This window comes from Schistocerca nitens, unplaced genomic scaffold, assembly GCF_023898315.1.
Source record: "Schistocerca nitens isolate TAMUIC-IGC-003100 unplaced genomic scaffold, iqSchNite1.1 HiC_scaffold_376, whole genome shotgun sequence".
In the NCBI taxonomy this organism is placed as follows: Eukaryota; Metazoa; Arthropoda; class Insecta; order Orthoptera; family Acrididae; genus Schistocerca; species Schistocerca nitens.
Genome location: NW_026045910.1, coordinates 4,379,669 through 4,394,158, shown reverse-complemented (window position 1 = coordinate 4,394,158; position 14,490 = coordinate 4,379,669). Strand labels below are relative to the sequence as shown.

The 14,490-nt window shown below is 39.4% G+C and overlaps 1 protein-coding gene across 5 annotated transcripts in view; it reads right to left on the bottom strand.

Moving 5' to 3' along the window:
• Positions 1-14,490, bottom strand: part of LOC126229618 (uncharacterized) — a 215,277-nt gene that overhangs the window by 14,862 nt on the left and 185,925 nt on the right. For 3 of the 5 annotated variants that reach the window (XM_049942359.1, XM_049942362.1, XM_049942363.1), the window contains 4 exons: positions 6,998-7,177; positions 5,798-5,919; positions 5,613-5,712; positions 2,040-2,187 (listed from right to left, as the gene is read on the bottom strand). In XM_049942359.1, coding sequence (XP_049798316.1) covers positions 2,040-2,187; positions 5,613-5,712; positions 5,798-5,919; positions 6,998-7,177 — 550 coding nt within the window. The remainder of the gene's footprint in view (positions 1-2,039; positions 2,188-5,612; positions 5,713-5,797; positions 5,920-6,997; positions 7,178-14,490) is intronic. The other 2 variants (XM_049942361.1, XM_049942360.1) reach the window with 2 other exon arrangements.

Sequence of the window (14,490 nt, the reverse complement as noted above, 5' to 3'; positions counted from 1 at the left end):
AGAGAGGGATGGAGGGAGAGGGAGAGAGGGAGAGAGGGATGGAGGGAGAGGGAGAGAGGGAGAGAGGGATGGAGGGAGAGGGAGAGAGGGATGGAGGGAGAGGGAGAGAGGGAGAGAGGGATGGAGGGAGAGGGAGAGAGGGAGAGAGGGATGGAGGGAGAGGGAGAGAGGGATGGAGGGAGAGGGAGAGAGGGAGAGAGGGAGAGAGGGAGAGAGGGATGGAGGGAGAGGGAGAGAGGGAGAGAGGGATGGAGGGAGAGGGAGAGAGGGATGGAGGGAGAGGGAGAGGGAGAGAGGCAGAGAGGGATGGAGGGAGAGGGAGAGAGGGATGGAGGGAGAGGGAGAGAGGGAGAGGGAGAGAGGGATGGAGGGAGAGGGAGAGAGGGAGAGGGAGAGAGGGATGGAGGGAGAGGGAGAGAGGGAGAGAGGGATGGAGGGAGAGGGAGAGAGGGAGAGAGGGATGGAGGGAGAGGGAGAGAGGGATGGAGGGAGAGGGAGAGAGGGAGAGAGGGATGGAGGGAGAGGGAGAGAGGGAGAGAGAGAGAGAGAGAGGGAGGGGGGAGGGGGAGAGAGGGAGGGGGAGAGAGGGAGGGGGGAGAGGGAGGGGGAGAGAGGGAGGGGGGAGAGAGGGAGGGGGGAGAGAGGGAGGGGGAGAGAGGGAGGGGGAGAGAGGGAGGGGGAGAGAGGGAGGGGGAGAGAGGGAGGGGGAGAGAGGGAGGGGGAAGAGGGGGGATAGATGGGGAGGGGGGAGAGAGTGGAGAGTGGGGAGAGAGTGGAGAGTGGCGAGAGAGTGGAGAGGGGGGAGAGAGTGGAGAGGGGGGAGAGAGTGGAGAGGGGGGAGAGAGTGGAGAGGGGGGAGAGAGTGGAGAGGGGGGAGAGAGTGGAGAGGGGGGAGAGAGTGGAGAGGGGGGAGAGAGTGGAGAGGGGGGAGAGAGTGGAGAGGGGGGAGAGAGTGGAGAGGGGGGAGAGAGTGGAGAGGGGGGAGAGAGTGGAGAGGGGGGAGAGAGTGTAGAGGGGGGAGAGGGGGAGAGGGGGAGAGGGGAAAGAGGGGGAGAGGTGGGGAGAGGGGGGAGAGGGGGAGAGGGGGAGAGGGGGGAGTGGGGGGAGAGAGAGGGTGGAAGGGGGTAGAGAGGGAGGGGAGAGGGAGAGAGGGAGGGAGAGGGAGGGAGAGAGGGAGGGGGAGGGAGAGGGAGAGAGGGAGAGAGAGGGAGAGAGAGGGAGGGAGAGAGTGAGAGAGGGAGGGAGAGTGAGAGAGGGAGGGAGAGGGAGAGAGGGAGGGAGAGGGAGAGAGGGAGGGAGAGGGAGAGAGGGAGGGAGAGGGGGAGGGAGAGGGAGAGAGGGAGGGAGGGAGGGAGAGGGAGAGAGGGAGGGAGGGAGGGAGAGGGAGAGAGGGAGGGGGAGGGAGAGGGAGAGAGAGGGAGGGGGAGGGAGGGAGAGGGGGAGAGGGGGAGAAGGGGAGAGGGGGGAGAGGGGAGAGGTGGGGAAAGGTGTGGAGAGGGGGGAGAGCGGGGAGAGGGACGTATCAGTTAGTAAATTCATTAATCATGAAAGAAAGGCCTGCATTTGAATACTGGTCTGCCACACATTTGTACTCTACCATTAACATTAGTATTCAGACACATTATGAAATTTACCTAAATATAAGCCATACACTACTTCATGATGCCCTAAAAGCTTTTCAATTTTCCATTAAGATCCTGTCACTGAGTAGGGGGGGAAATTTTTATTCATCTCTTGTCCAATTATGAATACCTACTGAAGTACCCATACAAATAATTTTTTTTCTGTGTAGTGATATTGCAAAAAGAGTGAATGAATGAAATGTACATGTGACACATTCACTGGTGTATGAAAGGCAATGTAATCATCACAGTTCATATTAAGGTAAGTGTGTTAAAAAAAAATTACCACTATAGGTACCTAACTTCTCAGAAATGCAAGAGTGTGCTACTTGTGTGTCAAATTTTTAAATTCTTCAATTAATCTCACAAAATGAAATTTTAGCCTACTGTTAAGTAAGAGCAAGACTTTTATACTACCTGTAATTGTAACTTTTGGACTGGAAGGTGAGGCATATGAAATGCCATACAAGTCTTGAAGTGATGATTGCTGAACAGTTTCCCTTAATGCTGTAGGTGACCAAGTACATTGGTTGTACATTGTACTAAAATGTGATTGCCTTCGGATCTGTGTATCACAAAGCAAAATTTTCTAGATATTAGCTACAGAGTATGTAAGCAAAGAAATTTTATATAACTGTTATTAACTTTGTGACACAATATCATAAATAATTACACAACTATTGGATATTATCAACTGCTCATTCTGTGGAGTATTCCTGATCAGCTTAAATTAATTTACTATGTATGATAGGGAAAGAATGATTATTCTAATAATTACAGACCAGTATCTTTAATACCAGGCTTCTCAAAAAAATTAGAAATGATCACACTCAACAGACTAACTGCTATGTGGAAAAGCATAACTTAATAACTCCAGTACAGCATGAATACAGAAAAGGAAATCAACAGAAACAGCAAATTAATCGTTAATGGAATTTACTGTACAGATCTAGGTCAACAGTATTGTTGTATCTGGGGACTTCCTTGACTTATCCAAGGCAATTGACACAGCTATATAGTTCTAATAAAGAAACTAGATAATACTGGTATCTGTGGACATGCAGCAGGCTAGATAACATTGTATCTGATTAACATATGGTATTATGTAGGCATTACCAACTTATACATATCAAAAGTTAGAAGCGTGATGTATGCTGTACCTCAAGGATCTGTAATAAGACCTATCCTGTTAAATTTGTTTGTATATAATGTACAAAAATATGATAGTGAAAAAATGTAGTATGCAGATAATATGACTGTGCTAATGCATTACCAACAATTTTGAAGCAACTGAGAAAAATGCTTTCATATCAGTCAATAACACAGGAAGATGGCTCACAGAAAATGAGCTAATTAATAATCTGAAAAAAAAAAACTATGTACATGGTTTTCAATAACAATCAAAAAGAAGAAAACATGAATGTTTTTAGATTGAAAAGACTAGAAGAAGTAGCTTCATTCAAACTCTGAGTTATAACAATTGACAATGAGCTAAATTGGAAACAGCAGATAAATACTGTTTTGAATAAGCTAAGCTCAGTGATTTTCCTAACGAAACAGCACGCTAAGACTGCATATCAAGACCTCTTACACACCATAATGGATTTTTTGAGCTATATATGTGATACCAAATCACAGTATGCATGAACCGTACCATCACAGGAATAAAAAGAATATTCATATTGCACAAGAAGGCAATTTTAATTATATTAAAAAAAAGCAAGAACAATCTTGTAGAAATTGTTTCAGATGTGTTAACATTTTGAGATTCCTATTGTTGCATATATTCAAGACCATTGTGTCTGCATTATGAAATCTCGCATAACTGGAGACCAATGACTATTTATCCCTATACCACAAGGAACAGAAAACAATTGCCATACATCTTACATACACTAATGATATTTGAAAAAGGAGCCAAATACACTGTCACGTTAATACAAACATTTCCAAGAGAATTATAAAACTACAAAATGGAGAAGATTTCTCTGTAACTCTAAAAAGGTTTTAAATAGAAGAAGAATTCTATAGTGTAGCTGAGTACATGAGCAGTCAGTCAGAAAAATTTTACTCTACAAGTGGTAAATTTTATATCCCACATTAAGAGAAACTAGCCTTAGAAATTAATCTAGAATTAGAACCACTCCCACATAATCAAAGATAATATTGTGTCACAAAATTGTATTTTTTTAAACGCTAATGCTGTAAATCAAATATATTGTGAATCATTGTGGGTTATGTAACATTGTGTACATACTGCACAAGGTGGTGGTAATGATGATAATGTTTGGTTTGTGGGACACTCAACTGTGTGGTCATCAGTGCTCATACAATATCCCAATTTTTACGCAGTCCAATTTTTACGCAGTCCAGTTACTTTGCAGGCAGTCCAGTTACTTTGCAGGCAGTCCAGTTACTTTGCACGCAGTCCAGTTAGTTTGCACGCAGTCCAGTTAGTTTGCACGCAGTCCAGTTAGTTTGCACGCAGTCCAGTTAGTTTGCACGCAGTCCAGTTACTTTGCACGCTGTCCAGTTAGTTTGCACGCAGTCCAGTTAGTTTGCACGCAGTCCAGTTAGTTTGCACGCAGTCCAGTTAGTTTGCACGCAGTCCAGTTAGTTTGCACGCAGTCCAGTTAGTTTGCACGCAGTCCAGTTAGTTTGCACGCAGTCCAGTTAGTTTGCACGCAGTCCAGTTAGTTTGCACGCAGTCCAGTTAGTTTGCACGCAGTCCAGTTAGTTTGCACGCAGTCCAGTTAGTTTGCACGCAGTCCAGTTAGTTTGCACGCAGTCCAGTTAGTTTGCACGCAGTCCAGTTTGTATACAGTCCAATCAAGCCACTGTCACAAATGATAATTAATTATTATTATTATTATTATTATGAAATGATGGTGACAACACAAACACCCAGGAATCAAACCCGGGACCCCATGATCCAGAGGCAGCAATGATAACTGAACAAGCTGTTATATGTATTTATGGTGTAAGCTACTATATGTACACAAGGTGTTTCAAAATGAATATCAAAGTTTTAAGGCTTTGTAGCAATTCTTACATAGGGAACATATCAAATGAAAGAATTCCTCAAACATTTTTCTTACACATGTTCAATGTGAGCACCATTCTTCACACAGCAAACATCAAGTCAATAGGTAAGTTCTTCCCAAACCTGATGTAACTGTTGCAACAACTGCTTCAATCTTGTTCTTAAGTTGGGTAGGTCAGTCAGTAGAGGAGGCAAGTGATTCTTTATGAACTTCAAAAGGTAAAAATCACATGGCATCAAATCAGGTGAATGGCCTCTGCGGCCAATGCAACATTCAGATATGGTGTTTAACCAATCATGTGCTCATCCAGTGAGGCAGTGTTTCCTCCTGCTGCCAAATTAAATTCTGTGGTTCAACTTTTTCCATTTGAGGAAAGAGCCACAGTTCTAGTGCGTCAAGATAAGAAACACCACTTACAGTTGCATCACAGTAAAAGGAAAGCCCATAAACTTTCCTCCAGGATATGGCACAAAAAATAGGGGAGACTTTTTGCAACTTAACCATTTTGTGGCATTTGCTGACAACTAGATATACACACTGTGTGTGCTCACATTTGCACTTAGGTGAAATGTCATCTTCAGTGATTTCAGTTCATCACTGAATATGACATTGTGAAACACGAAAAGCTTTCTGTTCACTAGTTGCATCTTTGCTACTGGTACTTTGTGATGGCAGATATATGAAAAGCATATGCATGCAGGTATACAAACAAAACTGAGTTGATATTATATATAATTTAAGCTGAATGTAATAAATGATATAAAGCCTTAAAACCCCAATACTCTTCTGAAATACCTGGTATACTGTCTTGATTGCAAGCATAATGCCAAGTCCTACATTAGAAGTACATAGGTGTACAAAAGGTAATTTATGGAACCAATAAAAATATCTCAATCACCACCAAGTTTAACACAGCAATTATTTTGAAACAATATTTTTTACTCACATCTGCACCCCTGTGAAACAGATTTAAACCTGCAAGTGCTCGGAGGTCAGTGGAAGTTCTTCTGTGACCTCCAGAAACCTTAGCAATATCATTAACCAACCTGCAAGATGTCAGAGAGAATCAACATACTCAGCAATATGAAATCTAATGACTACTTTCAATAAAGCATTTTGTTAAGGACTAACTTCCTGCCTAGGGCTTTTGCTTCATCACCATAGTTTGTCCTGTCATACTCCTGTGCTAACTTCACATCATGAGTCCAGAACTTCTTTTGGGCTGCGGAGGTACTTGGTGCAACTGCCTTCAACTACATAAGAAAGAAAATAGATCTTTAATTTGTGCAAGATAAATTGTTTTGAGTAATACATATGTGGCAATTAAGTGCACTCTTTAACTTTATACATAATAACTGGAACTGAGGACTTTTTCTTAGCTGAGACACACCTCTCAGAATTATGTAGAAATGAGAGAGCGCAATGACTGGGACAGAGCAGATGGGAAAGATGAGCAGCCAAACTGTGAAAATTTGAAGTTTGGAAATATGGGAAGGGATAGAATGACAAACACTGAAGGATAGTGCAGAAATGGATATAAGTGAAGAAAAAAAAATGCGGGACACTCCATATGCAATTAAAAGTGACTTGTATTCTGTTTTACTTTTGAGTTTATTCATTTTCTTTATACATTTAACTTGCAACATTCTTTTTTCTCTCCTTTTCCCACTACCATATCTTGGCATGTTAGAGCATTTTCTGTCTTTCCATAATTAATTTTGATGGTTATTCACCAATTCTCAGTTTGTCTCCCACTCATTATTTTGTAAGTCCCCTTCTCTGCTTTAATGGTACCGTATCTAGTGACTTGCCACTTAACAATAAGCACATATTCCAATTTTTTAAGCAGTCTACTGCCTGTTGGATGTGACAACCTATTACATTCTCAATTAGTTTCAATATCAAGGGGTCACTCTATCTAGTTAGCACTTTATGAACTAGAATCTCAGAAGAAATATTGGCACTATAATGTACATGATTTTGTAAAGTATTTCAATACACATGTAGACAACATTACTCCAGAGATTTCAATTTACAATTCTCAATACATTTATTGAACTGATGAAATCAAAATATGTTTTCAACACTGGATGTCTGACTTATAAATGGCACATAACTAAAATAAATGACATGTGAGGTATTATGACAGTTGTCAAAAATTTTAAAAATTCTCTGAATATTTTATGCCCAAGTGATGTACTGCAAAACTATTGTATTTAAGCTGATTACTAGATTTTATCATATTTGTGTAGTAATAAGAACTACAAGATTCATCAAATTTTATTAAACCTGCAGTCAGATAAGTGGAAATAAGAAACAAGTGCACATTACCCTGAGTACGACAATGGCAGAAGCAAAAATGCATACAATGTTTACAAATGTTAAGCAGAGGCTTATTGCACCCATAATTCCAAGCTCAGTTACAGGATGATCTGCATATGTATGAGGCATCTTCACTTGGGGCACACTTCCGTAACTCGAATGTATGCATGTTAGTGCCCACAGAAGGCCCTAGTAATGAACAAAAATATCATTAAACACTTATTTATAAGTAATTAGTAGTTCTTGTACTAGTTCAAATTATTGTCTAGAATTTGCTACAACCTTCATGCCTATTGTTGAATTCTCAGCTCATTGATTGATCTGATTGATTTTATTTTGTGTTCGATAGGTCCAACTGTGTAGGGTTCACGAGGACGTGGAATGAGTCAGTTTTTTTACAAATACAAAATGATAATCTTGTAGCATATACAGACATTTGAGTACATAGTTATATAAAAATTTGTACAATAAATTCTTTGAGCACCGATACAGAAAAAAGGAAATACATATTTCCTAGAATCATTAAAACACTACAGAAAACAGATACGGAGCACAAAAATATACAGAGCTCAAGTTAAATAACATTCTTAGTGGCATTATGTCAACTTGTATTATATAATATTAAAATTTTACAATTTATTTAGTTAAAAATTCATCTAGACTTTAAAAAGCCTTTTTTAGCAGAAAAAATTTTAGTGCTTTCCTAAACTTACTCTTGTTATGAATCTCTGTCTTTATTTCAGGAGGAAGAGCACTGAAGAGTTTTGTTCCAGTGTAGTGGACACCCTTTTCCACCAAGTTCAAATTTCTATGCTCTATGTGTATGTCATTCTTCCTCCATGTGTTATGCTCATGATAATTACTGTTTGGTTGAAATAGCTCTATATTTTTACAAACAAAACACACGAGAAAAAATATATTGGCATGTTGTTGTGTATATTTTAACTTTTCGAAAGCTATATCTACACGAGTCTCTTTGGCGCAATCCACAAAAGCTCGCTTCTGTGCAATGAACACTTTCTTTGCTAATGGCTGGTTGCCCCAAAAAATAATACCGTATTCAACGAGTGAGTGAAAATAGCCATAATATGTCACTTTTTCAGTGTTAGGTTCAACATGTGTGGTGGAAACATGTAAAGCATGTGTAGCAGAGCTAAGCATCTTACAGAGTTCTATAATATGTGAAGACCAGTTCATTTTCTTGTCAATGTTCACTCCAAGAAATTTTGTTGTTTCCATTCTTTCTATTGGCTGATTACCACATGTCACGCTTATCTCTCTCTCTTTTTCTTTTTTTGAACAGAACTGAATAAAGCTGGTCTTACAGTAATTTAATGAGAGACCGTTCGCCTTGAACCAATTAACCACATCTGAGAGTATGTGATTAATGAGTTCCTCAAGATTTCTATATGTTTTACTGCTAATAAAAATTGTGGTATCATCAGCAGATAATGTAAATTTACATGGCAGGGTTGTACATGATGGTAGATCATTTATAAAAATCAGGAATAATAGTGGCCTAAAAATAGAGCCCTGAGGCACTCCACAGGTAATGGAACTCCATTCAGAAAGTGAGGAAACATCACATACTCCACCTGAGCTATTCAAAACAACTTTTTGTTTTCTGTCTTGGAGGTATGACTAGCCAATTGTCTGAAACACCACTTATTCCTACTAATTTTGCTTTTTGCAAGAGAATCTGGTGATCAACACAGTCAAACACTTCGGATAAATCACAGAAGACACCAAGTACTAGCAATTAAGGGTTTCTAGGACTTCACATGCAAGTGCATAGACTGCATCTTCTGTTGAATGGCCCTTTTGAAAGCCAACTTGGTTCTTGCTGAGAACTCTATTCTTTGAGATGATCAGTAATTCTTACATGTATTACCTTTTCTAGAATTTTGGAGAAAGCTGTCAGCAAAGAGAGAGGTCAATAGTTAGTTAGTTCAGCTTTATCGCCCTTTTTGTACAGTGGCTTCACAATGGCATACTTAAAAAGTCTACTGGGAACACCACCTTCCTGAAGGGAAGCATTGAAAATATGATAGAGAATGTCCCTAATCCACACACAAGAATATTTCAATAAATTACTAGATATATTATCAACCCCTGCAGAGTTCTTACTTTTTAGAGACATGATGATTTTTTAATTTTCTTCTACAGTGGAGGTTTTGTGGAGAATAGCACCCATGTACTATATGCCATGTTGGTACTGCAAACAGCTGGAAGCAAAACTAGAGCCATTATTTTACCAAGAGGATGCAGCTCTTACCATATGACTTACTAATAATAACACTCTCCTTCATAAAATATTCCAAAACTAAAATAGTTCTCCCATTTACCTATCCAGTTGGGCACTGCTCAGGAGGATGTTACCAGAAGAAGAAAAAAGAAAAGGCCTCTTACAGGTTAAGTGTGGAATGTTAGATCTCTTAATCAAATAGGCAGATTAGAAAAATTTGAAAAAGGGAAATGGATAGGATGAAATTGGATATGGTACATATTATTGAAGTGTGATGGCAGGAAGAACAGGACTTCTGGTCAGGTTGGTACAGGTACTTTTTGCCCTTTAATCAAGGACCCATCACCTCAATTTCCCACATTTCCCAGTGTCTTTAGTTTTAATCTGCAGTATGTTTTACCATCACAAACTATCTGAGACCTCTGACTCTCCATGTCTATTCCACATAAGCAAAGATTAAATAATGAGGAAAATTCTAGCAGGCACCTTCTCGTTTATTTCATGTTCTCCTTAAATTTTTCCCCTCTTTCTTTTCCTACTATCAAATTCCAGTCCCCCCATTTCAGTTAAATTTTTGACTCCCTAAACTATTTGAATAGTTACTTTTACCTCATCATAAGTTACTTCACTCTCTTCCTCATCTGTGGAGCTAATAGGCTACTGTGGTGGATTTTGGCCTCATATCTGTCTTGGCTAATGTAATGTGTTCACTATACTACTTATAGCAGCTTCCTGCATTACCCCTACTTGATTTTGTACTTATAATCCTGCACCAACCTGACCAGAAGTCCTGTTCTTCCTGCTATCACACTTCAATAATATGTATCATATCCAATTTCATCCTATCCATTTCCCTTTTTCAAATTTTTCTAACCTGCCTATTTGATTAAGAGATATAACATTCCACACTTAACCTGTAAAATGCCGTTTCTTTTTTTTTTCCTTCTTCTTCTGGTAACATCCTCCTGAGCATTGCCCAACTGGATAGGTAAATGGGGAACTATTTTAGTTTTGGAATATTTTACCAAAGAGAGTGTTATTATTAGTAAGTCATACAGTAAGAGCTGCAGCCTCTTGGTAAAATAATGGCTCTAGCTAGCTTTGCTTCCAGCTGTTTGCAGTACCAACATGGCACATAGTACATGGAAGCTATTCTCCACAAAACCTCTCGAGTCACTACAAATAATATATGGTTCAAACATTCACTAAACGTTAGGCACAATTTTTAGAAAGAAAAGCAAAACCAAAAACTTGATTCATATGTTGAGAGGTGACAGTACCTCCCACAAGACTCTACAAGGTATAAAAACAGATTCCTCACACAGTGAAGTAGAAGAAGTAGGACTATAGATAGAACAACCTTGTAGTGACTCCTACATGCTGATACTGCAGTTGGCATGTATGATAGTCACTTGTGCAAGTCCCACATGTTGTTTTGCACAGTTCGTGTGCAAGTGCAAAGACAGAAGAATGTCATCCTGATGCTGAGCATTTTCATAATTTGGAGCATGATGATATGCCTGCAGTGACACACCACATTTGTTCTTAGAATAAGAGAGTAACTACTGATTTTTACTCTTTGTTAGAAATGTTCTGTTACTCTTGATAAAAAAAACAAAGCCTGCACCTAACTCAGTAATTTGGTTTTGGGAGTTAATAAATCTGTGGAAGTTCCATCTCATTTTTCATTGAACGAAAGTTTGAGTGTGGTATGGTCCCATGTAATTATACATCCCATCAGTGGTGACCCAAATAAGAATTTTCGCGGTACAGAGTTAACAAACAGTGATGGAATCATCAACGGTATTGTGCCTGGCATCATTCTGTATTGTGGTTCATTCAGGTGGAAGAAAGAAATTCCTACACCGATATAACCACTGAAAACACTAAATTTTAAAACTTCCTGGAAGATTAAAACTGTGTGCCGGACCAAGACTCGAACTCGAGACCTTTGCCTTTCGCGGGCAAGTGCTCTGCTATCTTAGCTATCCAAGCACGACTCACGACCTGCCTTCACAGCTTCAATTCTGCCAGTACCTCATCTCCTATCTTCCAAACTTCACAGAGGCTCTTCTGTGAATCTTGCAGAACTAGTACTCCTGGAAGAAAGGATATCGTGGAGACATGGCTTAGCCACAGCCTGGGAGATGTTTCCAGAATGAGATTTTTACTCTGCAGCGGAGTGTGTGCTGATATGAAACTTCCTGGCAGATTAAAACTGTGTGCCGGACAGAGACTCAAACTCAGGACCTTTGCCTTTCACGGACATGTGCTCTATGAGTTTCGGTCCAGCATGCAGATTTAATCTGCCAGTAAGTTTCATATCAGCACACACTCCAGTTCAGAGTGAAAATCTCATTCTGGAAACATCCCCCAGGCTGTGAGTCTCCACAATATCATTTCTTCCGGAAGTGCTAGTTCTGCAAGGTTCGCATAAGAGCTTCTGTGTAGTCTGGAAGGTAGGAGATGAAGTACTGGTAGAACTGAAGCTGTGAGGGCGTGTCATGAGTCATGCTTGGGTAGGTCAAATGGCAGAGCCCTTGCCCCACGAAAGGCAAAAGGTCCCAAGTTTGAGTCTCAGTCTGGCACACAGTTTTAATCTGCCAGGAAGTTTCATAATATTGCAAAGTCCACTGCAGAGTGAAAATCTCATTCTGGAAACACTGAAATTTCTTTGGTTGTAAGCTAGCTCAACCGTCGATATGCTACAGAGGTCCAGGACATAACAGCTCCTCAGGCAGAAAATACCTATTGCATATTAAAAGCAGAGCTCATATGTCATTTAGTAGCTTTTCAGGAATATTGCATTCACCAGATATTGACTAAAGAAGAAATGGCCAACAGGAAGCCCTCACAATACTTTCACTATTTTCACAACGAAGTAGACATCAGCACCATTCCTGACATCCTCATGTACACAATTTGGAGCTGCTGTCTGCTGGCCCAGGTAAAAGCCATCATGGCTATGCAGTTGAACATGTCACTGGATGAAGCTGCAGAGCTTGCTGGCTCTGATGTACAGAAGACATGTCAAGGCTACAATTTGCTTATTTAAAATTTTGTCACACTTAAATAATACTTTGTGGAGCGTTTACTTCCTCGAAATTTGTCAAACTTCCAGTATTTACATTTACTATAACTCTCAAATTTTTATTCCATTTTGAGTTAGCCTTTCCCTCACCTATTACGTACTTTAGATCCCTTCACCAAAAGTCTACATCCAGTGGTTGGAAGAAAATATAGATCACACCTGTCTACGAAAGAGTAACACAGTGTGTCAAATTTTACCATCCACCATCATTCACACTGATCTGCTGTAAAATAAAATTCTAGGATGTATTATGAGCTCAAACTAAAAGAATTATCTCAAAACCATGCCAATCTGCGTGGAAAATACCATCATATGGGGCATGACAAACTTTGTTACTAGGTTGAGGATTTCTTGGTAAGGAGGGAAGTCAGTGTTACCACACTTGTAAAGAAACTTCAGACATGCCCTGTGGAAATGTGATGGTTGGGCTCCATGCTGTTGATGATGCATATTACTAACTTGGCAGATAATATTAACAGGAACCTCAGATGCCTTGCAGATGATACAGTTATCTATAATGAAGTACTATCTGTAAACAAGCTGCACCAGTGTCCCCAATAGATTTTGTTAAGAAATCAAAGTGGTGCAAAGATAATCAATTTGTTTAACTGTTCAGTAATTAAAATTGTTCAATTAAAAAAAATCCAATAATGTAGTGGGCAGTCAAATGAAAAAACCTTGGTAACACATGGCCCCTTACTTTTTACCATCTGTCTCATTCTCATTTGACTATTCCTTGTAGTAGCCTATGACTACATTGTCAGTTAGTTACAATCATGATCGGTCAACCCATACAAATACTTAGATGCAATCTGTAGGAATTCAAAATGGAATGATCAAAGAGGCTCAGTTATGGATAGAGTAATTAGCAAACTTGGCTTCATTAGTAGGTTACTGAAAAACCTGAATAGGTCTATGAAGGAGACTGCTTACAAAACATTTGTACAATCATCTGTAGAATATGCTGGAGTGCATGGGATCTCTACAAAACAGGACAAACAAGACAATAATAAACATGTACAGAGAAGGGCAGCAATTTGTTTGACACATGGGATACCAGCATAAAGAAAATCTAAACTGGCAGACACTTCAATATAAATGTCAACTGTCTCATAAAAGCTTCCTTACAAAGTTTCAATTTATCTAGGAATATACTACAGTTCTTTACATACTGCTCCCACAGCATTCTCAAAGACAATGTTAGATTAATTATTGGTTGCACAGAGACATTTTAACGACCATTTTTATTACACTTGATATGAGAATGGAATTGGAAGAAACCCTAACACATGGTACACTTCTCTGTAGATGTAGATGGATAACATGCATCCTGTGCTGAAACAGAAGCCTCTACCTAAATCTGACAGAAGCATTGTGAATTCACAGTGTGTTAAATTATACTGTGGGCAGAAAATAAAGCATTAATTCATACTAAAAAGACATGGGATAAGTTGAATTGAGTTTGCAGGTTGTAGGTACTGTAAACAATCATGATCAATTAAATTGTGTGTCCACTAAAATTTATGATTACTTCCAGGCAGTGGCAGCAAATATTGCACTTCCTAATGCACAAGCAAATACTGATGCATTATATTTACTCTCATGAATACTGTTTATTGTACCAGCTGGCCCAGGTTTATTATATGAAGGCACTAATAGTTCAGAATCAGCCTGCTCCACAGAAGTAGAGTTGTTATAGTGATATTTCTAATTGAATATTAAAATCTTATGCTGACTTGACAGGGCAATATATGAAATTTTTGAATCAGTTGATTTCTCAATGAATGTTTTCTGACATGTAATCAAATTTTCTAATATTACAAGCTACTTTTCCTGAGAGTTCAAAAAATATATGAGTCAAATGTATCTTTAATTACAGGTGAAATTTCTATCCATTTTATAGGTCAATACTGCCAACTGATATTTGAGTGTCACAAAATATGGCTTGAGACATCAACTATTTGCAAAACTAGATGAAGTCAGTGTGAAATTGGCACAAAACTACCCTACTACATCGAATACTGTCACAAAAATAATTGTACTTTTGAACAACCTAGCTATTTTTGTTATCACCCAATGAATTGTGTTTTGGAAACTTCCATCACTCAAAGGTAAAAACTATTAACACTACAGTACAGCTGTCATTGATTATTCTTCCATGTCCAT